Below are 27,469 nucleotides of genomic sequence, written 5' to 3'. Positions count from 1 at the left end.
GTAGTCTAGACACAACCAAGGCACTCTGAACACTGACTGTACTGGTAGTCTAGACACAACCAAGGCACTCTGAACACTGACTGTACTGGTAGTCTACACAACCAAGGCACTCTGAACACTGATTATACTGGTAGTCTAGACACAACCAAGGCACTCTGAACACTGATTATACTGGTAGTCTACACACAACCAAGGCACTCTGAACACTGATTATACTGGTAGTCTACACACAACCAAGGCACTCTGAACACTGACTGTACTGGTAGTCTAGACACAACCAAGGCACTCTGAACACTGATTATACTGGTAGTCTAGACACAACCAAGGCACTCTGAACACTGACTGTACTGGTAGTCTAGACACAACCAAGGCTCTCTGAACACTGACTGTACTGGTAGTCTAGACACAACCAAGGCACTCTGAACACTGATTATACTGGTAGTCTAGACACAACCAAGGCACTCTGAACACTGATTATACTGGTAGTCTACACACAACCAAGGCACTCTGAACACTGACTGTACTGGTAGTCTACACACAACCAAGGCACTCTGAACACTGATTATACTGGTAGTCTACACACAACCAAGGCACTCTGAACACTGACTGTACTGGTAGTCTAGACACAACCAAGGCACTCTGAACACTGACTGTACTGGTAGTCTAGACACAACCAAGGCTCTCTGAACACTGACTGTACTGGTAGTCTACACACAACCAAGGCACTCTGAACACTGATTATACTGGTAGTCTAGACACAACCAAGGCACTCTGAACACTGATTATACTGGTAGTCTAGACACAACCAAGGCACTCTGAACACTGACTGTACTGGTAGTCTAGACACAACCAAGGCACTCTGAACACTGACTGTACTGGTAGTCTAGACACAACCAAGGCACTCTGAACACTGACTGTACTGGTAGTCTAGACACAACCAAGGCTCTCTGAACACTGACTGTACTGGTAGTCTAGACACAACCAAGGCACTCTGAACACTGACTGTACTGGTAGTCTAGACACAACCAAGGCACTCTGAACACTGATTATACTGGTAGTCTACACACAACCAAGGCACTCTGAACACTGACTGTACTGGTAGTCTAGACACAACCAAGGCACTCTGAACACTGACTGTACTGGTAGTCTAGACACAACCAAGGCTCTCTGAACACTGACTGTACTGGTAGTCTACACACAACCAAGGCACTCTGAACACTGACTGTACTGGTAGTCTAGACACAACCAAGGCACTCTGAACACTGACTGTACTGGTAGTCTACACAAAACCAAGGCACTCTGAACACTGACTGTACTGGTAGTCTAGACACAACCAAGGCTCTCTGAACACTGACTGTACTGGTAGTCTAGACAACCAAGGCGCTCTGAACACTGACTGTACTGGTAGTCTAGACACAACCAAGGCACTCTGAACACTGACTGTACTGGTAGTCTAGACAACCAAGGCGCTCTGAACACTGACTGTACTGGTAGTCTAGACACAACCAAGGCACTCTGAACACTGACTGTACTGGTAGTCTAGACACAACCAAGGCACTCTGAACACTGACTGTACTGGTAGTCTAGACACAACCAAGGCTCTCTGAACACTGATTATACTGGTAGTCTACACAACCAAGGCACTCTGAACACTGACTGTACTGGTAGTCTAGACACAATCAAGGCACTCTGAACACTGATTATACTGGTAGTCTAGACACAACCAAGGCTCTCTGAACACTGATTATACTGGTAGTCTAGACACAACCAAGGCTCTCTGAACACTGATTATACTGGTAGTCTAGACACAACCAAGGCACTCTGAACACTGACTGTACTGGTAGTCTAGACACAACCAAGGCGCTCTGAACACTGACTGTACTGGTAGTCTAGACACAACCAAGGCACTCTGAACACTGACTGTACTGGTAGTCTACACACAACCAAGGCTCTCTGAACACTGACTGTACTGGTAGTCTAGACACAACCAAGGCGCTCTGAACACTGACTATACTGGTAGTCTACACACAACCAAGGCACTCTGAACACTGACTGCTCCTGTTTCTAACAAACAAGTGAAAACAGGTAACAGCTATTACATGGTAACACTGATTACAGTCTGTTACAATAAGGGCCTGAACACTGATATACTGGTAGTAAATTACACTTGACTGGTAGTCTAGAGACCCGTGTCTCAACACTGATTTTGTGTCTAGACAAACAGTTTGGGATGGAAGGAGGCTAAATGTAGACATCATATAGCATTTGTTCAAATAATTCTCATTCTCCCCAAGCATTTTCTTTTATTAAACACTAACCAAGCAGGGCTACGCAGACACACAGTGTGTTGTATGGTGAGGAGAGAGACTGAAACACAGTGTGTCGTATGGTGAGGAGACAGACCAGAACACAGTGTGTAGTGTGGTGAGGATAGGGACCAGAACACAGTGTGTCGTATGGTGAGGAGAGAGACCAGAACACAGTGTTATACTGGTGTCTAGACACAAGAGACTGAAACACAGTGTGTCGTATGGTGAGGAGAGAGACCAGAACACAGTGTGAACAGTGTGGTGACTGGAGAGAGACCACAACACAGTGTGTCGTATGGTGAGGAGAGAGACCAGAACACAGTGTGTAGTGTGGTGAGGACTGGTAGAGACCAGACCACAGTGTGAACAGTGTGGTGAGGAGTCTAGGACAGAGACCAGAACACAGTGTGTAGTGTGGTGAGGAGAGAGACCAGAACACAGTGTGTCAAATGGTGAACACTGAGGATACTGGGACCAGAACACAGTGAGTCAAATGGTGAGGAGAGAGACCAGAACACAGTGTGTAGTGTGGTGAACAGAGGAGAGAGTCTAGACACTGCTGCACAGTGTGTCGACACAACCAAGGCACTCTGAACAGGAGATACTGGAGAGACACAACCAACACAGTGTGTCAAATGGTGAGGAGAGAGACCAGAACACAGTGTGTAGTATGGTGAACACTGGAGAGGAGACAACCAAACTCTGAACAGTGTGTATGTGGTAGAGAGAGACCAGAGGCACTCTGAACAGTGTGTAGTATGGTAGGAGAGACAACCAAGCAACTGAACACTGTGTATATGGTGAGGAGAGGAGAGAGACCAGAACACAGTGTGTAGTGTGGTGAGGAGAGAGACCAGAACACAGTGTGTAGTATGGTGAGGAGAGAGACCAGAACACAGTGTGTAGTATGGTGAGGAGAGGAGAGACAGACCAGAACTGAACAGTGTGTAGTATGGTGAGGAGAGAGACCAGAACACAGTGTGTAGTAGTGGTACACAGGAGAAGACCAGAACACAGTGTGTAGTGTGGTGAGGAGACCAAGCACCAGAACACAGTGTGTAGTATGGTGAGGAGACTGGTAGAGAGAGACCAGAACACAGTGTGTAGTGTGGTGAGGAGAGAGACCAGAACACAGTGTGTAGTATGGTGAGGAGAGGAGTAGACCAGAACACAGTGTGTGTGTGGTGAGGAGAGGAGAGGGACCAGAACACAGTGTGTAGTATGGTGAGGAGAGGAGTCTAGAGACCAGAACACAGTGTGTAGTGTGGTGAGGAGAGGACCAAGGGACCAGAACACAGTGTGTAGTGTGGTGAGGAGAGAGACTGAAACACAGTGTGTCGTATGGTGAGGAGAGGGACCAGAACACAGTGTGTAGTGTGGTGAGGAGAGGAGAGGGACCAGAACACAGTGTGTAGTGTGGTGAGGAGTGGAGAGGGACCAGAACACAGTGTGTAGTATGGTAGAGGACAAGGAGAGGGACCAGAACACAGTGTGTAGTGTGGTGAACACTGACTATAGAGAGACCAGAACACAGTGTGTAGTGTGGTGAGGAGAGAGACCAGAACACAGTGTGTAGTATGGTGAGGAGAGAGACCAGAACACAGTGTGTAGTATGGTGAGTAGAGGAGAGAGACCAGAACACAGTGTGTAGTATGGTGAGGAGAGGGAGAGACCAGAACACAGTGTGTAGTGTGGTGAGGAGAGAGACCAGAACACAGTGTGTAGTATGGTGAGGAGAGAGACCAGAACACAGTGTGTAGTATGGTGAGGAGAGGAGAGAGACCAGAACACAGTGTGTAGTATGGTGAGGAGAGAGACCAGAACACAGTGTGTAGTGTGGTGAGGAGAGAGACCAGAACACAGTGTGTAGTGTGGTGAGGAGAGAGACCAGAACACAGTGTGTAGTATGGTGAGGAGAGGAGAGAGACCAGAACACAGTGTGTAGTGTGGTGAGGAGAGAGACCAGAACACAGTGTGTAGTATGGTGAGGAGAGGAGAGAGACCAGAACACAGTGTGTAGTGTGGTGAGGAGAGGAGAGGGACCAGAACACAGTGTGTAGTATGGTGAGGAGAGGAGAGAGACCAGAACACAGTGTGTAGTGTGGTGAGAGAGGAGTGTGTCGATGGGAGAGGGACCAGAACACAGTGTGTAGTGTGGTGAGGAGAGAGACTGAAACACAGTGTGTCGTATGGTGAGGAGAGGGACCAGAACACAGTGTGTAGTGTGGTGAGGAGAGGAGAGACCAGAACACAGTGTGTAGTGTGGTGAGGAGTGGAGAGGGACCAGAACACAGTGTGTAGTATGGTGAGGAGAGGAGAGGGACCAGAACACAGTGTGTAGTGTGGTGAGGAGAGAGACCAGAACACAGTGTGTAGTGTGGAGAGGAGAGAGACCAGAACACAGTGTGTAGTGTGGTGAGGAGAGGAGAGGGAACAGAACACAGTGTGTAGTATGGTGAGGAGAGAGACCAGAACACAGTGTGTAGTATGGTGAGGAGAGGAGAGGGACCAGAACACAGTGGGATTTACCGAACTAAGTGCTACAGAGCACAGCTGCAGCTGGGTGAAATTCAACTGCCACTTTCAATGTTGATCACATAATTGCAACTCGCAACAAGCAACCAGCAAGCCGCACGGCCGTAGTCTTGCATGCACCACGACTGGGAAAGAGATGAAATGACACGAGAAAGAGTCATTTGTTTATAACCCTACAAAACGACACCACAGAATAAATGAAAATGTAGTTGTAGTGCAAATTGAGACTAGTCCGGAGTGAGAATGAGAGACATGGGTTCCGAGATACAACACAGAAATAAACATCTCATTCAACTGTCATTTGGAACAGAACTTTTGAAGTCCAATCAGAATTGTTCTGTCACTACCATATTTGGAATACAACATTTCAAGCGTTACAATATAACTTCTCCATTACTACTTTGAAGTCGGACCAGAATTGACAGAAGAAGTGTCTGTCTGTCACTTTATCTCATTATCATGGAGAGTGAAGATGAGAAGACATATTCAAATCATGTGAGTGATAAAGCCTATTTAAACCTCATCAGTCAAATACTTGTGTCTTCGCTTTCCTTCTTGTGTCATCTCTCACTTCTCAACTTGTTCGCGTTTTGAAATGCTGCCATAAAAACATTGCTGCTTAAAAAGTGTATTGAATCTCTGTGTTTGTTGTTTACTCACAGTGTTGAAGGGTGTGAGTCCTCCAGCTCCATAATTATCTCCCTCTACTATGTATTGTTCATTTCCTCCTCAAGGGGGCAGTAAAGAGACACATGTTCAGCGTGAAGAGACACCGGCATTATCCGCTACCACAGTCAAGCAACAGATCCATCAACATACATTGTTAGCTTACAGATTCCTGAAATAAAATAATTTATATCACACAGTCAGTCAGTCCCTTCCATCTGTGAGTTGTTACACATGCAGTTCCTCTTGTACAGTAGCTCAGGTTGCACAGATGGCACTCTGTTCTTTATATAGTGCACTGTGGGCACTGGTAAAACAAAGTAATGCTCTGCGTAGGGCATAGGGTGCCATTTCAGATAGTATATCTACATGCTATGCACTTTGGCCAGAGGGGCCCTGGCTAGGGTATGAGTTAATACAAACTGCATCATGACTGCTTTGAGTGATCGAGACGTGTTTTGCTTCACAGTCACTAAGGAATAGCAACACATAGGCCACAAGTGATTAACGTTCATCAAAGACCCTCCATATCAATATTGTAAAATGGCAAAATGTCTTTAAGACATGCATCTGTGTGTGTGTGTGTGTGTGTGTGTGTGTGTGTGTGTGTGTGTGTGTGTGTGTGTGTGTGTGTGTGTGTGCGTGCGTGCGTGCGTGCGTGCGTGCGTGCGTGCGTGCGTGCGTGCGTGTGCGTGCGTGTGTGTGTGTGTTCTAACAGATACACGGATGGTAACACAGAGAACAGCTGTGGCTTGGCTGTAAACTGAGAGAGATCTGGGGCCATCGTGCTCTAATAGATCCATGGAACATGAATATTTAAAAATGGTTTACTGACAACTGAGTTTTGGATCATCCTCTCTGGGGGATGTGGAGTTCCTGCTCCAGCCTTTTAAAACAACACTGTACATGCCTAAATACATATTTCTCATTTTGTTTAAAATAGCACACTAGTTTATCTTGAAGAAAGGTAAAGAAATGAAAAAAACCTATCCTGAAATGTTATGTTAGTTTGTGGTGCCAGATACTGATATTTGTATTTCTTGATTTTTTTTTTGTTTGTTTCATTCCATAAAGATAAATCATTTTCTTACTAGTTATTTTGTATTTCAGAAGGTGACACATTTATTTAGACAAAAAAAATTATTTAATAACAGAGACAGAAGAGAGAGAGAGAGAGAGAGAGACAGAGACAGAGAGAGAGAGAAGGAACGAGAGGGAGGGAGGGAGGGAGGGAGGGAGGGAGGGAGGGAGGGAGGGAAGAGAGAGAGAAAGGGGGAGAGAGAGAGAGAGAGGGGGAGAGAGAGAGAGAGAAGGAGGGAGGGAGGGAGGGAGGGAGGGAGGGAGGGAGAGGGAGGGAGGGAGGGAGGGAGGGAGGGAGGGAGGGAGGGAGGGAGGGAGGGAGGGAGGGAGGGAGGGAGGGAGGGAGGGAGGGAGGGAGGGAGGGAGGGACGGACGGAGAGAGAGAGAGGCGCTTTTGTGGATAAGACAGCAGGCCTAGGTGATGCTAAGCAATAGAAAGGAATGAGAAGACAGACTGTTAATCTTTCTCATCTCACATGTTCTACTCAAACGAATGATCCTATAGTCGCCTGAAATATAAGTGTTCACATTAGGCCTAATTGCTTGCTTTAGCGTTACTGTGTTGCTCATTTGTGCTTGCTTTATTATTGCCGTGTGTCGTTTGAATAATTGCTACAGTTTACAGATATGTAGAGTAGTGTCAAGCAGGAGTTAAGGTATAAGAGATAATTAGAATATCGTGATCTGCTGACTGCAAACATCTAGAATACTGATGAGCAAGAACAGAACAACCAGCTCGCACCTCCTCGGCATCACTTTGCTTCCATGATGACTACAGGCTTGTGTAAAACCGAAAAGTAGGTGAGGCCTTTCCTCTAAAAGTATTTGAACAGAAAATGTGTCGCTGAGATAACCGGGGAATTAAACGTAGGATATATTTTTTTACCTACTTCTACCAACATTCAGGAAACGTTTAGGATAACGATGTGTTTTTCAGAGATGAAGAGTACAAAACAGACCGTGGATCAGTATTGATACTGGCGTTGTCATGATAACACAGGTGAGGTGAGAGAGGAGAAGAAACCGCACCTGTCTTGTCAAGAGGTCCGTCTGAAAGGCACCAGGAAATTGTGCTATGCACTCGCCTTTACGCGCAGAGAAGGAGAGAGAGAGGGAGGGAGGGAGGGAGGGATAGGAAGAGAGGGGGAGGGAGAGAGAGAGAGAGAGAGAGAGAGAGAGAGAGAGAGAGAGAGAGAGAGAGAGAGAGGGAGGGAGGGAGGGATAGGGAGAGGGGGAGGGAGAGAAGGAACAAAAACATTTTCTCTTAAACCAACCTCTCAGCTGTGAGTGGTACAGGAGATGCTCTCGTGATTCGGGATCTTCATTCTGATAAACGTTCTCTTCCCGCAAGGTGACTTTGCCTCCCCGCGCAAACTTCCCGACTTCTGTCCTCCAATAGAATCCATCGTTCAAAACTATGGATATTCCTCTCAGAAACGAAACGGACCGGAAAATATAAACCTTCAACTAATTATCGGTATCGAAAATGCGGTGAACTAGACGGAGAGAAAAATACCTACATCGAAACTTTTTTTGGTGGGGGGGTTATTTTTTCTCTCTCTGTGTGTCTGCCTCGTCTCTTTGTGTTGGATTGTGTGAAGCTGTGATCCCTGCCGAGAGTTGCTGCTGTGTGTATGTCAACCCAAGGAGACTCGTAGTGTCAGGGTGGTCCGCGACGGAAGGTGTGCTGCGATTATGAAGGTACTCGTTTGGACCATTGTGATCCTCGCCCAGTGCGTTCTACGAAAGGTAAGAGAAAACGGAAAGTTACTGAACCGTAACCTATTGTACAACATACACGTTGTTTTTAGAAAACGTAACCCATAGGCTAGTCACTCATTTGTAGAGTAACCAAAACCTCCAACAATGAATTGAACTCCTAAAGCACGATACCATTTTTCTGGTAAGACGCAATATAAATATTGGACTCAACTCCAACTAAATATACTAGAGAATACGATACATTCGGTCTATTTAACATTCCATCTGTGACATGTGGTGATGGAAGACCAGTCTCTATTTGTATTAGCTCAACAAACTTTTGTCAAGTTATTGCGAGGTTTTTGACATGTTCCTTGTATTTCATGATGAAGCAGTATATCTCCGAGAATAGTATTTCACCAGTTCGGTAGAAAAAGGTGTGAGCTGATGTTTTCGGGGATAGAGGCGTGTGTAAGTGTGAGTGTATCACATCACATGTTTTCAGCGCTGCCCTGCCTGCGTTCCAATTTCGAGTCTCTTATGAGTTCATAGCTAGCCCCGCATCTTGCTGACTCAATTATGCCGTCTGAGCGTTTCCCTTACCCCCCACTTAAGCATCCCGCCCGTTATCTATTTATCTATTTGCGCTCGCAGCCACTTCCTTGTAATTTTTTTCTTCAGAAGTTAAACATGCCCTCAGCTTGTTTTATGTTTTATCTCAACATCACTATACTAAGCAAAGAGTTTGTGAATGTATTATAGTTGGGGGTGTACTTAGTGTCTAGTGTGTGTGGGTGTGTGTGCGTGCGTGCGTGCGTGCGTGCGTGTGTGTGTGTGTGTGTGTGTGTGTGTGTGTGTGTGTGTGTGTGTGTGTGTGTGTGTGTGTGTGTGTGTGTGTGTGTGTGTGTGTGTTGTGTGTGTGTGTGTGTGTGTGTGTACGTGTGTGTGGGTGTGTGTGTGTGTGTGCGTGTGCGTGTGTGTGTGTGTGTGTGTGTGTGTGTGTGTGTGTGTGTGTGTGTGTGTGTGTGTGTGTGTGTGTGTGTGTGTGTGTGTGTGTGTGTGTGTGTGTGTGTGTGTGTGTGTGTGTGTGTGTGTGTGTGTGTTTGTTTTCAGGACCCCAATGTTCCAATCATTCACAATAACTTTTTTGAAATGTCAGGACTTTTTTCATGTCCTGAACTTGCTCAAATGCTAGTTGAAGCTTTAGGGTTAGGTTTAGGGTTTTGGGGCTAAGGTTATTATTACGTTTAGGGTCAGGTAAAGGGTTATAGAAAATAGGATTTTTTTTTGACTCCCCAAAAAGTCCAGAAATGTCACGAAAACAAAGCTGTGTGTGCATCTCTCGCTCTCTGTTTGCATGTGTGTGTGTGTGTGGGGGGGGGGTATAGAATGTTCTATGAGAACACTCTTGGAATATGTAAGTAATAATCAATGAGGGGCTATGCGTTCTATGGAGAATATGGAACGACGTGGATGGTGTGTTCCACAGCGCGCTGCCCGGAGTGGAACTGACTTCCATTCGGTTGCATTATTTTCCAGAGAATATAGAGGCCCGAGTTGATTATCACCCTTTTATACCAGGGTTTAGTTGAGCACATTTGGCACTATACATGTGTTCATTTGATGGTAGAAATGTGTTCGACGTCCACTGAAGTAGGTAGCAAGTTGACTAGATAGCTACGGTAGTTGGCTTGGTAACTAAACAAACAGACTTTCTATTTTACCTAACCAACCCATCAGTCATAGCTTGCTATTATGAAAATAAAATACAACAACACCAAAACTGTTTTCAATTCGACTTTTGCTTTTAGAAGCAGCGCAAACAAAAACATGTACAAATAATCTATAGACATTGAATTCTACCACGCAAATACAGTGCTATGTATATATGACAATAAGGAATGCTTTAGAATGAGTATTCAACAATGCCATGATCCATAAAACCATTCAATCATCACACAGTTCACATGTGACCATGTGACCATGTGACCACCATATGATCTCCTAGATGTGACCTAATTCTTACACGAGGTCACCGCTTGACCTGTGTCATAAGAAGAGTCATGACCAATTCTATTAACCAACAGTGTAAAAACAAACCAACTTTACTATATAGAGATAGGAAAACAACACAATACGGAAGAATACACCAACAGTGTAAAAACAAACCAACTTTACTATATAGAGATAGGAAAACAACACAATACGGAAGAATACACCAACAGTGTAAAAACAAAGCAACTTTACTATATAGAGATAGGAAAACAACACAATACGGAAGAATACACCAACAGTGTAAAAACAAACCAACTTTACTATATAGAGATAAGAAAACAACACAATACGGAAGAGTACACCAACAGTGTAAAACAGAAAAATACCTTTGAAACAACAACATTAAAGAGGCAGTGTAGTCTAGTGGTTAGAGCATTGGACTAGTAACCGAAAGGTTGCAAGTTCAAATCCCCGAGCTGACAAGGTACAAAATCTGTCGTTCTACCCCTGAACAGGCAGTTAACCCACTGTTCCTAGGCCGTCATTGAAAATAAGAATTTGTTCTTAACTGACTTAGTTAAATAAAGGTTTAAAAAAAATTCAGCAGTTGAAACAATAACAAAGCAGGCTTCCCACCCATGGCTTGGTAAAAAGCTGAGGATTGGCCCTGGAGAAATGTAATCATTCTCATAGACAGAGCTGTGGATGCAAGGACTGATCATCCGTGGTATCAAAAGTGTAGTTTTGAGGCTATATAGTATTTGTTTACATTTGATTTGTTTACAAACATTGGAGTTAAACAAGTTTATATGTTGGCTTCTCATGGAGTGTGACAGTTGAACTAAGCTCATGAGGCATTTATAAGTTATATTCTTCAAGAATCAATGGGTATACAGTTGAAGTCGGAAGTTTACATAAACCTTAGCCAAATACATTTAAACTTAGTTTTTCACAAATCCTGACATTTAATCCTAGAAAAATTCCTTGTATTAGGTCAGTTAGGATCACCACTTTATTTTAAGAATGTGAAATGTCAGAATAATAGTAGCGAGAATTATTTATTTCAGCTTTTATTTCTTTCATCACATTCCCAGTGGGTCAGAAGTTTACATACACTCAATTAGTATTTGGTAGCAATGCCTTTTTAAACTGTTTAACCTGGGTCAAATGTTTTGGATAGCCGTCTACAAGCTTCCAACAATAAGTTGGGTGAATTTTGGCCCATTCCTCCTGACAGAGCTGGTGTAACTGAGTCAGGTTTGTAGGCCTCCTTGCTCACCCATGCTTTTTCAGTTCTGCCTACATATTTTCTATAGGATTGAGGTCAGGGCTTTGTGATGGCCACTCCAATACCTTGACTTTGATGTCTTTAAGCCATTTTGCCACAACGTTGGAAGTATGCTTCGGGTCATTGTTCATTTGGAAGACCCATTGCGACCGAGCATTAACTTCCTGACTGATGTCTTGAGATGTTGCTTCAATATATCCACATAATTTTCCTACCTCATGATGCCATCTATTTTGTGAAGTACACCAGTCCCTCCTGCAGCAAAGCACCCCCACAACATGATGCTGCCACCCCTGTGCTTCATGGTTTGGATGGTGTTCTTCGGCTTGGTGTGTTCTCTCATTTCTCCAAAAAGTATGATCTTTGTCCCCATGTGCAGTTGCAAACCGTAGTCTGGCTTTTTTAATGGTGGTTTTGGATCAGTGGATTCTTCGTTGCTGAGCGGCCTTTCAGGTTATGTCAATATAGGACTCGTTTTACTGTGGATATAGATTATTTTGTACCAGTTTCCCCCAACATCTTCACAAGGTCCTTCGCTGTTATTCTGGGATTGATTTGCACTTTTCGCACCTCTAGAAGACAGAACACGTCTCCTTCCTGAGCAGTATGACGACTGCGTGGTCCCATGGTGTTTATACTTGCGTACTATTATTTGTACAGATGAACGTGGTACATTCAGGCATTGGGAAATTGCTCCCACTGATGAACCAGACTTGTAGAGGTCTACACTTTTTTTTTCTGAGGTCTTGGCTGATTTCTTTTGATTTTCCCATGATGTCAAGCAAAGAGTTTGAAGGTAGGCCTTGAAATACATCCACCTCCAATTGACTCAAATTTTGTCAATTAGCCTATCAGAAGCTTCAAATGGTCTACCTACACCTGTTGTATTCAGCATTTCACTGTAAGGTCTACTACACCTGTTGTATTCAGCATTTCACTGTAAGGTCTACTACACCTGTTGTATTCAGCATTTCACTGTAAGGTCTACTACACCTGTTGTATTCAGCATTTCACTGTGAGGTCTACTACACCTGTTGTATTCAGCATTACACTGTAAGGTCTACTACACCTGTTGTATTCAGCATTTCACTGTGAGGTCTACTACACCTGTTGTATTCAGCATTTCACTGTAAGGTCTACTACACCTGTTGTATTCAGCATTTCACTGTAAGGTCTACTACACCTGTTGTATTCAGCATTTCACTGTGAGGTCTACTACACCTGTTGTATTCAGCATTTCACTGTGAGGTCTACTACACCTGTTGTATTCAGCATTTCACTGTAAGGTCTACTACACCTGTTGTATTCAGCATTTCACTGTAAGGTCTACTACACCTGTTGTATTCATCATTTCACTGTAAGGTCTACTACACATGTTGTATTCAGCATTTCACTGTAAGGTCTACTACACCTGTTTTATTCAGCATTTCACTGTAAGGTCTACTACACCTGTTGTATTTGGTGCATGTAACAAATAACATTTGATTTAAGGTGTGAATGTTGAGATCCCACATTTATTTGTTATTTTTCTATTCTCCTTTATCACACTGCTGTTATAATTGATGTCATTATTTTTATGCCTGCATTACATTGCAATAATTCTGTTGATTTTGTTTATTTATCATCAAATGAAAACATGAATCAGAAAAAAAAATAACAGAGTCAATCCAACCTCGTGCTTAGTACTTACCATGACAGCAGTAGCTTTCTGGCTATTTTTAAAACAACTTAAAAGCATCCTTAAAACTAGTCTTTCTTTTTAGTCTGGAATCCAACATTAGAATCACTTGTGACAAACCTTAGTGTTAGGACGAGGAGTGCTGTGAGCGAGACTGCTTAGTTTGAGGCCATGATATTCCAGCAGCATTACTGTGTGTGTGTGTGTGTGTGTGTGTGTGTGTGTGTGTGTGTGTGTGTGTGTGTGTGTGTGTGTGTGTGTGTGTGTGTGTGTGTGTGTGTGTGTGTGTGTGTGTGTGTGTGTGTGTGTGTGCGTGTGTGTGTGTGCGTGCGCGTGTGTGTGTGTGTGTGTGTGTGTGTGTGTGTGTGTGTGTGTGTGTGTGTGTGTGTGTGTGTGTGTGTGCGTGTGTGTGTGTGTGTGTGTGGGGATGTGTGTGTGTGTGCGTGCGTGTGTGCGTGTGTGCGTGCGCGTGTGTGTGTGTGTGTGTGTGTGTGTGTGTGTGTGTGTGTGTGCGTGCGCGCGTGCGTGTGTGTGTGTGCGTGCGTGCGTGCGTGCGTGTGTGTGTGTGTGTGCTTACAGACATGTGAACTGCAGTGGAGGATGCTGAAGGGAGGACGCCTCATAGTAATGCCAGATATTGAGTAAATGGAACATGACCAGTGGTGTCCTCCTCAGATGTGTCAGAGTGCTAAAAACATCCTGTCATCTGGCAGATTGAGGTTACACCAGCTATTGTGACAGATGACACACTTAATTATTTAGAAGATTTGAATACAAACTGAAACAGTTCACTATTCATTTATACCGCAGAAATGTTAAATACTAATTTCTGATTGGTTAGAAGGGCATTCTAGAATGGACATTAAAACCAGATAATGGGACACTTTGCAATCATGACTAATATTATGCAGCTACACATGCAGACTGTACTTGCTACAAAGTTACAGAAAGCTAAGCTAACAACCACACAAACTGAAATTGGATACATTGTAAACGCAGGTACAACGAGGGAAAAGCTTAGCTAGCTAGCATAGATGTTTTTTTTTTGCAGAGACATTTTTTTTGAGCATCTGATGACTTAATGGGGTGAGTGATGAACATGCATTTCTCTGGTTCCTACTGTTGCAGTCATGACACAAGTGGTGCTATGCTGTCAAATCCTCCCACGTGTCTTTAGTTTGACCAGCTGTTTTCAGCAACTGATATTTTTTTTGCTTGGTTGTCATATTGTCAGCTTTGCTAGCAACAAACGGTTTAGCTAGCTTCTAGCCTTGTGTTTGATATGCAATGTGATCTCCCTGTAAAGAGCGGTGTTGAGTGTCCTGACGAGAAAGGAAACTTCTTCAAGCTATGTCAGGCAAAATAAGTCATTATCAGCTCATTGTTATTATCAGCTCATTGTTATCCAAATGAATCTCAATAGAAAACAGATACATTGCTGTTATTATGAGTCGCGACTGTGTTAGCCGTAGCTAGCTGGCTAGCTAGCAAGTAAGGGTAAAGAAATAAATAATAATAAATATCAAACTAATCAAACGAACAACTGGGTCGCATCTCTAGCATCCAGAAGATGAGAAAGTATGAATAAAAAATGCATTGTCTATTATTTCCAAGGTAATGTCGGCGTTTATCCTTACTTAAATGCTCCATGCACCCTCCTCTTACATCGGATTCCAAATGAAGTGCAAGGATTGAATTGTGTTAATGTTGGAGTTTGTCAACCATAATGTAATTATGTGCCTTGAAACAATACTCTTTTATCTGTATAGGGAACATTTAATAATTGATAGGGTGAAATCAATGTATTATTATTAGCCTATGGCTCTGTGAGTAAGTTAGAGTTGAGAGCTGAGAGGAGGCGAACGGAAAGGAGAGGAGAGAATGGATCGAGTGAGCGAGCGATGAGAGGAGAGAAGGAGAAAGTGTTGCGTCTCCAGGCACTGCAAAAGCATTGAGCATTGAAGAGTGATAATCAAAAACTGTTCATGGTGGCTGTAAAACATCCCATCGGCCATCAGCCCATCCTCAAACTCACCCTGAGCTTCAACCTTATCGGCTAAGCTGGAATTATATATTTTTAAATATTTTATGTGTAGTATTAAAATGTGATGATGATTATTATTATTCAATTTCATGACCCTTCCATTGTCCACATCTAATATGACATAATAAAATAGTAGATAACATCTAACACTACACAAGTCAGATAAACAATTAAATAGCAATGCAATTCAGAAATAAGACCTGATTTTTCTTTCAACCAGGTATCATCTCACCTGATCTATGTGTCAGCTTTATAACAACCAGCTTCCTGAACCTCGGGGATATTAACAGGAGTGAACAGCCTTAATTGCAGCGTTTTTTAAATTCATTTATTATCCTTCGATTAGCATCTCTGTAACAGTTTTATCTCTCTCTTTGGCACCCTCCCAAAAGAGGTGACTAAACTAAATAGAATCGTCATCAAATCAAATCCAATTTTGATGGTCACATGCTTCGTAAACAACTGATGTAGACCAACAGTGAAATACTTACTTACAGGCCCTTCCCAACAATGCAGAATATATTTTTTTTAATAATAATAATAATAGTAAAATAGTAGTAACACGAGGAATAATATTACACAATGAGCAATGATAGCTTGGCTATATACATGAGGTACCAGTATCAAGTCAATGATAGCTTGGCTATATACATGAGGTACCAGTATCAACTCAATGATAGCTTGGCTATATACATGAGGTACCAGTATCAAGTCAATGATAGCTTGGCTATATACATGAGGTACCAGTATCAAGTCAATGATAGCTTGGCTATATATATGGCTATATATATGTGCGTGGGTACAGTCCAGTGTGTGGGTACAGTCCAGTGTGTGGGTACAGTCCAGTGTGTGGGTACAGTCCAGTGCGTGGGTACAGTCCAGTGTGCGGGTACAGTCCAGTGTGTGGGTACAGTCCAGTGTGTGGGTACAGTCCAGTGTGTGGGTACAGTCCAGTGTGTGGGTACAGTCCAGTGTGTGGGTACAGTCCAGTGTGTGGGTACAGTCCAGTGTGCGGGTACAGTCCACTGTGTGCATAGAATCAAGAAGGGTCAATGGTCCTCATAGCTATTTGGTTAACTATTTAGCCGTCTTACAGCTTGAGGGTGGAAGCTGTTCAGGAGCCTTTTGGTCCCAGACTTGGCGCTCTATTACCTCTTGCCGTGCGGCGGCAGAGAGAAGAGTCTATGATTTGAGTGGATGGCGTCTTTCACAATTTTTAGGACCGTCCTCTGACACCGCCTGTTACATAGGTCCCGGATGCCATGGTGATGTACTGGGCCGAACACACAACCCTCTGTAGCGCCTTGTGGTCAGATGCCGAGCAGGTGCCATACCAAGTGGTGATGCAGCCAGTCCAGATGCTCTCTTTTTTGAGGAACTAAAAAGATAGTATTTATTGAACCTATTTGTACTGTTTTTATTTTATTTTTATATCTGTGACAGAGAGTATACGTCTAAAGCACGTGCTCAGTTCATTTCCTGTCAGAAGGTAGAGCGAGAAGATTCAGTAGAAGTGTTCCACTCATTGCCAGGTGATATGGCAACATTTGTGTGCCACCCGACCCATTTTCAAAACCTAGAATGATCTACAATCGGTCCCCCTATCTCCTAATCTGACAAATTCTATGTTAACCAACCCATAATCTCTTGTGTAATCTGTTGCATCGTGATGAGAAAAGCAATCACATTACTGGTACACCAAACCAGTAAGTATCTATTTATTTATGCCTAGTGTGTATCTATCGTAGCTGGTTTGTTCACTCTGAAACAGCATTCACTTCCCTTGGCCAGATCAAACCACAGCCACCAGGAAATGGCACAGATATTCAGAGAGTTTGTTTGGCTAGCACACGTAGGTAAAACAATTATTCATTTCCCAATCCCAATTCATTTTTAGACAATTAGTATCCACATCCACAAGTATCCACATTTAGGTGAGGAGAATGTATTGTATTTACATTAGTCACTGCTGTCTACCAAAGCCCTTTCTGACAACGAGTACAGAACACCTTGTTCCATAGTCCTGAATACTTTCTGACAACGAGTACAGAACACCTTGTTCCATAGTCCTGAATACTTTCTGACAGCGAGTACAGAACACCTTGTTCCATAGTCCTGAATACTTTCTGACAATGAGTACAGAACACCTTGTTCCATAGTCCTGAATACTTTCTGACAGCGAGTACAGAACACCTTGTTCCATAGTCCTGAATACTTTCTGACAACGAGTACAGAACACCTTGTTCCATAGTCCTGAATACTTTCTGACAACGAGTACAGAACACCTTGTTCCATAGTCCTGAATACTTTCTGTCAATGAGTACAGAACACCTTGTTCCATAGTCCTGAATACTTTCTGACAACGAGTACAGAACACCTTGTTCCATAGTCCTGAATACTTTCTGACAACGAGTACAGAACACCTTGTTCCATAGTCCTGAATACTTTCTGTCAATGAGTACTTTCTTTCGAGTGACCTTGTTCCACAGTCCTGAATACAGAACAGAACACCTTGTTCCATAGTCCTGAATACTTTCTGACAACGAGTACAGAACACCTTGTTCCATAGTCCTGAATACTTTCTGACAACGAGTACAGAACACCTTGTTCCATAGTCCTGAATACTTTCTGTCATTTTCTTTTCCATTGTCCAAAATACAAGCAGGAGGTTATTAATAATTTCAGACCCAACAGTATGTTCTATTTATCGAGCTCAAGACCTGCCTCAGACTGGTCAGACACACACCGCCTCATCGTAGTGTAGCAAGCAGAAACATGTATTGTTGCTTGTACAGTTATATACAGTATTTGAACCAACCATTTACAGTCTTGTCGGTAATGTAATTGTGACTTAATTTATTTAAACGATATCTCCATTATGTTCTACATATTCAAATGCCTGTAATTCTCTTTGGAGTATCAGAGTACATGAGACGGACAGCACACGCAATAACCATCAATAATCCATATACTGCTGTGCACAACATTTCCTATGGAACTGTATCACATCCAACATTTACCAGTCATCTGGTTAGGCCTCTCCTCTCATCTCCCGTTCCCCCTGCCTGCTTGCCCTCATCTCTCCTCTCCCCTTCCGCCCTGCCTGCCCTTGTCTCTATGGCTTCTTCCCAGTGTAGTACGGTTTGATCTTAGTCCTGTATTGACGCTTTGCCTGTTTGATGGTTCGTCGGAGGGCATAGCGGAATTGCTTATAAGCTTCTGGGGGTTAGGGTCCCGCTCCTTGAATGTGGCAGCTCTAGCCTTTAGCTTAGTGCGGATGTTGCCTGTAATCCATGGCTTCTGGTTGGGGTATGTACGTACGGTCACTGTCAGGGCGACGTCATCGATGCACTTATTGATGAAGCCAATGACTGATGTGGTGTATTCCTCAATGCCATCGGAGGAATCCCGGGAACATATTCCAGTCTGTACTTGCAAAACAGTCCTGTAGCATCTGCTTCATCTGACCACTTTTTTATTGATCGAGTCACTGGTGCTTCCTGCTTTAATTTTTGTTTGTAAGCAGGAATCAGATTATGGTCAGATTTGCCAAATGGAGGGTGAGGGAGAGCTTTGTATGTGTCTCTGTGTGTGGAGTAAAGGTGGTCCAGAGTTTTTCCCCTCTGGTTGCACATTTAACATGCTGATAGAAATTTGGTAAGACAGATTTACATTTCCCTGTATTGAAGTCCCCGGCTACTAGGAGCGCCACCTCTGGATGAGCGTTTTCCTGTTTGCTTATGGCGGAATACAGCTCATTGAGTGTGGTCTTAGTGCCAGCATCGGTCTGTGGTGGCATGTAGACAGCTACGAAAAATACAGATGAAAACTCTCTAGGTAGATAATGTGGTCTACAGCTTATCATGTGATAATCTACCTCAGGCGAGCAAAACCTCGAGACTTCCTTAGATATCGTGCACCAGCTGTTCTTTACAAAAAGATACCCTTGTCTTACCAGACGCCGCTGTTCTGTCCTGCCGATACAGCATATAACCAGCCAGCTGTATGTTGATAATGTCGTCGTTCAGCCAGGACTCTGTGAAGCATAAGATATTACAGTTTTTAATGTCCCGTTGGTAGTTTAATCTTAGGTCATCAATTTCATTTTCCAAAGATTGCACGTTTGCTAACAGAATGGAAGGAAGTGTGGGTTTATTCGATCGCCTACGAATTCTCAGAAAGCAGCGCACCCTCCGGCTCCTTTTTTTCCGCCTTCTCTTCACGCAAATGACGGGGATCTGGGCCTGTTCCCAGGAAGCAGTACATCATTCACGTCGGGCTCGTCAGACTCGCTAAAGGAAAAAAAGGATTCTGCCAGAACATGGTGAGTAACAGCAGTTCTGATGCCCAGAAGTTATTTTCGGTCATAAGAAACGGTAGCAGCAACATTACGTACAAAACAAGTTAACAAATAAGTTACAAACAACGCAAAGAAACGAACAAACAACACAATTGGTTAGGAATACGTAAAACATCAGCCTTGTTCTCTGGCGCCATCTTATGGGGAAGGGGAGAGGGAGGAAGGGGAGAGATGAGGGCAGGCAGGGGGAAGGGGAGAAGAGAGATGAGGGCAGGCAGGCAGGGGGAAAGGGGAGAGGAGAGATGAGGGCAGGCAGGGGGAAAGGGGAGAGGAGACGCCGACTCTGACGCTCGTCAAATGTGGCAAGGCTTGCAAACCATTACAGAATACAAAGGGAAGCACAGCCGAGAGTGACACATGTTTGTGTTGCTTCACAGTCCTCGCTGGTCAAGACTCACATCAACACCATTATCCCAGAAACCCTAGACCTACTCCAATTGTCATACCGCCCTAACAGATCGACAGATGATTCAAACACTATTGCACTCCACACTGCCCTTTCCCACCTGGACAAAAAGGAATGTGAGAATGCTGTTCATTGACTACAGCTCAGTGTTCAACACCATAGTACCCTCAAAGCTCATCAATAAGCTAAGGACCCTGGGATTAAACACCTCCCTCTGCAACTGGATCCTGTACTTCCTGACAGGCCATCCCCAGGTGGTGAGGGGAGGTAAAACACATCTGACACTCTGATCCTCAACACAGGGGCCCCTCAGAAGTGCGTGCTCAGTCCCCTCCTGTGCTCCCTGTTAAATCATGGCTGCACTTCCAGGCATGACTCCAATACCATCATTATGTTTGCCATATACACAACAGTGGTAGACCTTATCACCGACAACGACGAGACAGCCTATAGGGAGGAGGTCAGAGACCTGGTCGTGTGGTGCCAGGACCACAACGTGATAAAGACAAATTAGATGATTGGACTACAGGAAAAAGAGGACTGAGCATGCCCCCATTCTCTTCGACGGGGCTGTACTGTAATGGAGCAGGTTGAGAGCTTCTAGTTCCTTGGCGTCCACATCACCAACAAGCTAACATGGTCCAAGCACACCAAGACAGTCGTGAAAAGGGCACGACAAAACCTGTTCCCCCTCAGGAGACTGAAAAGATTTAGCATGGGTCCTCAGCTCCTTCTACAGCTGCACCATCAAGAGCATGGTTGCATCACTGCCTGGTATGGCAACTGCTCGGCTTCCGACCACAAGGCACTACAGAGGGTAGTGCGTACGACTCAGTACATTACAGGGGCAAAGCTTCCTGCCGTCCAAAACCTCTATACCAGGCGGTGTCAGAGGAAGACCCAAAAATCTGTCAAAAACTCCAGCCACCCTAGTCATAGACTGTTCTCTCTGCTACCACACCCCTGCCCTCATCTCTCCCCTTCCCCCCTGCCTGCCCTCTCCTCTCCTCTTCCCCCCTGCCTGCCCTCTCCTCTCCTCTTCCCCCCTGCCTGCCCTCTCCTCTCCTCTCCTCTCCTCTTCCCCCTGCCTGCCCTCTCCTCTCCCCTTCCCCCCTGCCTGCCCTCTCCTCTCCTCTTCCCCCTGCCTGCCCTCTCCTCTCCTCTTCCCCCTGCCTGCCTGCCTGTCCTCTCCTCTCCCCCTTCCCCCTGCCTGTCCTCTCCCTCTCCCCTTCCCCCTGCCTGCCCCTCTCCTCTCCCCTTCCCCCTACCTGCCTGTCCTCTCCTCTCCCCCTTCCCCCTGCCTCTCCTCTCCTCTCCTCTCCCCTTCCCCCCCTGCCTGCCCCCTCTCCTCTTCCCCCTTCCCCCTGCCTGCCCTCTCCTCTTCCCCCTTCCCCCTGCCTGCCCTCTCCTCTCCCCTTCCCCCTGCCTGCCCTCCCTCTCCCCTTCCCCCTGCCTGTCCTCTCCTCTCCTCTTCCCCCTGCCTGTCCTCTCCCCCTCTCCTCTCCCTTCCCCCTGCCTGCCCTCTCCTCTCCTCTTCCCCCTGCCTGCCCCCTCTCCTCTCCCCTTCCCCCTGCCTGCCCCCTCCTCTCCTCTCCCCCTTCCCCCTGCCTGCCCCTCTCCTCTCCTCTTCCCCCTGCCTGCCCCTCTCCTCTCCCCTTCCCCCCTGCCTGCCCCCTCCTCTCCCTCCTCTCCTCTTCCCCCTGCCTGCCCTCTCCTCTCCCCCTTCCCCCTGCCTGCCCTCTCCTCTCCTCTTCCCCCTGCCTGCCCTCTCCTCTCCTCTTCCCCCTGCCTGCCTGCCTGTCCTCTCCTCTCCCCTTCCCCCCTGCCTGTCCTCTCCTCTCCCCTTCCCCCCTGCCCTCCTCTCCTCTCCCCTTCCCCCTGCCTGCCCTCTCCTCTCCCCCTTCCCCCTGCCTGCCCTCTCCTCCCTTCCCCCCTGCCTGCCTGTCCTCCCCTCTCCTCTCCCCTTCCCCCTGCCTGCCCCTCTCCTCTCCCTCTCCCCTTCCCCCTGCCTGCCTGCCTGCCCTCCCCTCTCCTCTCCCCCTTCCCCCTGCCTGCCTGCCTGCCCTCCCCTCTCCTCTCCCCTTCCCCCTGTCTGCCTGTCCTCTCCTCTCCTCTCCCCTTCCCCCTGCCTGCCCTCTCCTCTCCCCTTCCCCCTGCCTGCCTGCCCTCTCCTCTCCCCTTCCCCCTGCCTGCCCCCTCTCCTCTCCCCTTCCCCCTGCCTGCCTGCCCTCTCCTCTCCCCTTCCCCCCTGCCTGCCCTCTCCTCTCCCCCTTCCCCCTGCCTGCCCTCTCCCTCTCCTCTCCCCTTCCCCCTGCCTGCCCCCTCTCCTCTCCTCTCCTCTCCCCTTCCCCCTGCCTGCCTGCCTGCCCCCTCCTCTCCTCCCCTTCCCCCTGCCTGCCCTCTCCTCCTCTCCCCTTCCCCCTGCCTGCCTGCCTGCCCTCTCCCTCTCCTCTCCCCCTTCCCCCTGCCTGCCCCTCTCCTCTCCTCTCCTCTCCCCCTTCCCCCTGCCTGCCCTCTCCTCTCCCCTTCCCCCCTGCCTGCCCTCTCCTCTCCTCTCCCCTTCCCCCCTGCCTGCCCTCTCCTCTCCTCTCCTCTCCCCTTCCCCCTGCCTGCCTGCCTGCCCTCTCCTCTCCTCTCCTCTCCCCTTCCCCCCTGCCTGCCCTCTCCTCTCCTCTCCCCCTTCCCCCTGCCTGCCCCTCCTCCCCTCTCCCTCCCCCTTCCCCCTGCCTGCCTGCCTGCCCTCTCCTCTCCTCTCCTCTCCCCTTCCCCCCTGCCTGCCCTCCCTCTCCCTCCCCTTCCCCCCTGCCTGCCCTCTCTCCCCTCTCCCCTTCCCCCTGCCTGCCCTCTCCCTCTCCCCTTCCCCCTGCCTGCCCTCTCCTCTCCTCTCCCCTTCCCCCTGCCTGCCCCCTGCCCTCTCTCCTCTCCCCTCCCCCCTGCCTGCCTGCCTGCCCTCTCCTCTCCCTCCTCTCCCCTTCCCCCTGCCTGCCCCTCCTCTCCTCTCCCCTTCCCCCTGCCTGCCCTGCCCTCTCCTCTCCCCTTCCCCCTGCCTGCCCTCTCCTCTCCCCTTCCCCCTGCCTGCCCTCTCCTCTCCTCTCCCCTTCCCCCTGCCTGCCCCTCCTCTCCTCTCCTCTCCCCTTCCCCCTGCCTGCCCTCTCCTCTCCTCTCCTCTCCCCTTCCCCCTGCCTGCCTGCCTGCCCTCTCCTCTCCTCTCCCCTTCCCCCCTGCCTGCCTGCCCTCATCTCTCCTCTACTCTCCCCTTCCCCTTTGCCTCCTCTCCTGCCTCCCCCACCTCCCCTTACCCGAGTCTCTCCCTGTGCTGTGGGTCCTTTTGGGGAGGCCTGGTCTACTTATTCTACAAGATGAGGCCCATTTGTTCTGTCTCTCTGCTGGTGGGCCGTGTGGTTGTTAAATTAGATGTCTTCCGATCCATCCATCTATGTGGACTGATCTGGACCCCTCTCACCACTCCTCACCACTCTCACCGGGCTCCCACCATGGGGTGGGGTGGGGGGCACACCTCAGGTCATTTACTTTCAGACACTATGGATAGTGAGGGGAGGAAGGGAAGGGGGGGGTTCGGAGGAGAGGAGAAGAGAGGCAGAACGAGAGCACTGGGCTCCAGATCAGACCCCAACCTGTATGAGTTGGCAAGGCCTACTAGGTGTATGGTGCCCTACAGTACATGGTGCCAACCTGGCAGGGGCCTCCTCTGTACTGGGGCCAGCCTGGTAGAGGTGAAGATGTGGTGGTGGAGGAGGGCTTCCCAGTACTAGTTTCCCCTTGACAGGCCCACACACGCTGAAGCCAAGGCCAGGTCAAGATGCCTGAACCCTGCCTTGTCTAGCTATAGTCTGGCCTTGTGTGGTGTAGCTATAGCACACGCCTGGCATTTAAATTCACTCACAAAGCCTAAACACACGCACACACACACCATCCTTCCTTCAATGGATGGATACCGGAGCATCTCAATGTGCTTGTGTGATGACTCACCATAGCTCCCCCCCCTCCGTAGATGATAATGTCTGAAAAGGAATCAATTTGAGAATATTCCAGGCAATACACTGATCCCACGCAATCAGCTATGTGACAGATACAGCTATACATTACTGTGCAGCCAACGAAGCACGCTCCAAATGAATAAGCAAGAAGATAAATATATTGCGGGAGCTAAGGCATGGAAAGCCATAGAAAATGAAAAAGATGCTCTCATATATGGTGCCTCTGTTGTCAGGGGCACCGGGGGTAGACAAAGAGGGTATTTATTACACTGCAATTACCATTGAGGTATCACAGGCCTAATGGCAGAGGAGAAAATGAACACTTTGCAGGAACCGATGAAGGGGGCATTATAGCAGGGTTTGTCATGCCCTGCCAGGCTCTCCTCCTGGGGGCCCCCTATCCATCACCACACCACCACACCACATATGCCTGCCTTTTAAAGCACCTGCAGAGAGGGGGGGGGTAGAAGGGAGAGGAGTAGAGGAGTAGAGGGTAGAAGGGAGATGGAGGGAGAGAGAGGGCTTGAGAAGGGAGAGTAGAGAGATAACCATTTACAAAACAGAAGAGTTGGGGCCGCTTTAAGAGACCACAGAAGCCTCTCATCATCATCATGATCATCATCAACATCATTTCTTATGTAGACTGTTAATTGTCGGCAGTAGCCTTCATCTTAGTTGTACCTCTGTTATTTGTTGTGCCTCTTTAAGTTAAGTGAAGCTGAAGGGAGTGTATATCGGGTCCCGTGGTCGGCCCTAATTTAGCTCTTATGTTCCAGTTAGAGGTCCCCAGTCGTGGCGGAGATGTGAGCTGTGAATAAACGTGTTCTCAACTGTAGCTCTGAGGAAGGAAACAGATACCATCATAAGAGGCGGAATGACTTTCTAGCTGATCGTCTGATGACCAATCTGTTTGTTTCTTAAGCATATGATGAGGAACTCTAGACTTGGTAGAATGACCAGTGTTACTGTGATGTTGGCTGCAGTGTAGACAATATATTGACTATAGCTTCTCAGCTGAGCTCCTGTAGTAAAATATAACTGCGTGTGTTACATTTTTTCCTCTGTCTCTGTCTCTTATACACACACACACACACACGTATAATGCTGAAGATTCACAGCGTGTGTGTTTTGCTGCAGAGTGTCAAATCAAATCAAATTGTATTGGTTGCGTACACATATTTTGCAGATTATCGCTGGTGCAGCGAATTGCTGATGTTTCTAGCTCCAACAGTGCAGTATACCTAACGATAAAAAACAATGCACACAAATCCCTAAAAATGAAAATTATGAAATTAAGAAATATCAGAACGAGCAATGTCGGAGTCCGGAATATAAATATAATATATTATTTTCTATGATATATATCTGCTGTGTGTTCCATTATTAAAGTAACCAGAGTTCCATTATTAAAATGACCAGTGTTCCATTATTCAAGTGAACAGTGTTCCATTATTAGGGTGACCAGTGTTCCATTATTCAAGTGACCAGTGTTCCATTATTAAAGTAACCAGTGTTCCATTATTAGGGTTAGCAGTGTTCCATTATTAAAGTGACCAGTGTTCCATTATTCAAGTGACCAGTGTTCCATTATTAAAGTAACCAGTGTTCCATTTTTAGGGTTAGCAGTGTTCCATTATTAAAATGACCAGTGTTCCATTATTCAAGTGAACAGTGTTCCATTATTAGGGTGACCAGAGTTCCATTATTAAAGTAACCAGTGTTCCATTATTTAAGGGACCTGTTTTCCATTATTAAAGTGACCAGTGTTCCATTATTAAAGGGACCAGTGTTCCATTATTAAAGTAACCAGCGTTCCATCATTAAAGTTACCAGTGTTCCACCATTAAAGTGACCAGTGTTCCATCATTAAATTGACCGGTGTTCCATCATTAAATTGACCAGTGTTCCATCATTACATTGACCAGTGTTCCATTATTAAAGTGACCAGTGTTCCATCATTAAAGTGACCAGTGTTCCATTATTAAAGTAACCAGTGTTCCATCATTAAAGTGACCAGTGTTCCATTATTAAAGTGACCAGTGTTCCATCATTAAATTGACCAGTGTTCCATCATTAAATTGACCAGTGTTCCATTATTAAAGGGACCAGTGTTCCATTATTAAAGTGACCAGTGTTCCATTATTAAAGTGACCAGTGTTCCATCATTAAATTGACCAGTGTTCCATCATTAAATTGACCAGTGTTCCATTATTAAAGGGACCAGTGTTCCATTATTAAAGTGACCAGTGTTCCATCATTAAAGGAACCAGTGTTCCATTATTAAAGTGACCAGTGTTCCATGACTATGTACTCTGTACCTAGTTTGTGTGTGCTACTCTTAGACAGCCTTGGGTTTTCACAGTGTTGTGTGTGATTTATAGTGACACACCTGTGAGAGTTATATAGAGGAGGATTCTGTGCATGTTATGAAATATTAAAGTGTAATCCCAGAGACACCAAATATTATAACTCATACTGCAGACGGCTGGGAGTGCTCAGGGTCAGCCCCAGCACTGTGTGTGTGTGTGTGTGTGTGTGTGTGTGTGTGTGTGTGTGTGTGTGTGTGTGTGTGTGTGTGTGTGTGTGTGTGTGTGTGTGTGTGTGTGTGTGTGTGTGTGTGTGTGTGTGTGTGTGTGTGTGTGTGTGTGTGTGTGTGTGTGTGTGTACGACCGGCTACAGATGTGACTGAGCTGGAAGGATTCGTTTTTATAATTTTTTTAATATCTCCAGCATCGTGCCTTGTTATGCATTATTTCAGACATGCATTGAATTTATTGGAGAGAAACAAGCCAGTGGTACTCAGCTGAAAGAATGACCCTGCTCAGCTAGCAGGACATCACTGTAGAAATACACACTATATATACAGGACAGATTGGAAAGCACTTCTGAAATCCAACACACCAGTCTCCAGGTTTTGATTAAGATAGATCTCTAATAATGCCTTAAATCAATGATAAATAGGAGGGGGAAAATGAAAATATATTTTCTTATTTTGGAAAGATTATGTACAGAAAATGATTTGTCCTTAAAGCCTTTCTGTTATTGTTCTGCGACGAAGCGTGTTACAGATTATTGACCTGACTATATATCTGTTTCATCAACTGCATCTTTCTTTCATTGCAACATGTCACTTCCTTCCTTTCTTCCTTTCTTCCTTTCTTCCTTCCTTTCTTCCTTCCTTCTGTCCTTCCTTTCTTTCTTTCTTTCTTTCTTCCTTCCTTCTTTTCTTTCTTTCCTTCTTTCCTTCTTTCCTTCTTTCCTTCCTTCCTTCCTTTCTTCTTTTCTTTCCTTCTTTCCTTCTATCCTTCTTTCCTTCCTTTCTTCTTTTTCCTTCTTTTTCCTTCCTTCCTTCCTTTCTTTTTCCTTCTTCCTTCCTTCTTCCTTCCTTCCTTCCTTTTTCCTTCTTTCC

At 46.0% G+C, this 27,469-nt stretch overlaps 1 protein-coding gene across 1 annotated transcript in view; it reads left to right on the top strand.

Moving 5' to 3' along the window:
* Positions 1–7,890: 7,890 nt before the first annotated feature.
* Positions 7,891–27,469, top strand: part of LOC135528064 (neurexophilin-2-like) — an 83,530-nt gene continuing 63,951 nt past the window's right edge. Inside the window, exon 1 of the mRNA XM_064956838.1 lies at positions 7,891–8,339. Within this exon, the coding sequence (XP_064812910.1) occupies positions 8,286–8,339 (54 nt within the window). The 5' untranslated portion in view covers positions 7,891–8,285. The remainder of the gene's footprint in view (positions 8,340–27,469) is intronic.

The sequence above is a fragment of the Oncorhynchus masou genome, chromosome 5 (assembly GCF_036934945.1).
Source record: "Oncorhynchus masou masou isolate Uvic2021 chromosome 5, UVic_Omas_1.1, whole genome shotgun sequence".
In the NCBI taxonomy this organism is placed as follows: domain Eukaryota; kingdom Metazoa; phylum Chordata; class Actinopteri; order Salmoniformes; family Salmonidae; genus Oncorhynchus; species Oncorhynchus masou.
This window is presented reverse-complemented; position numbering and strand designations above follow the sequence as displayed.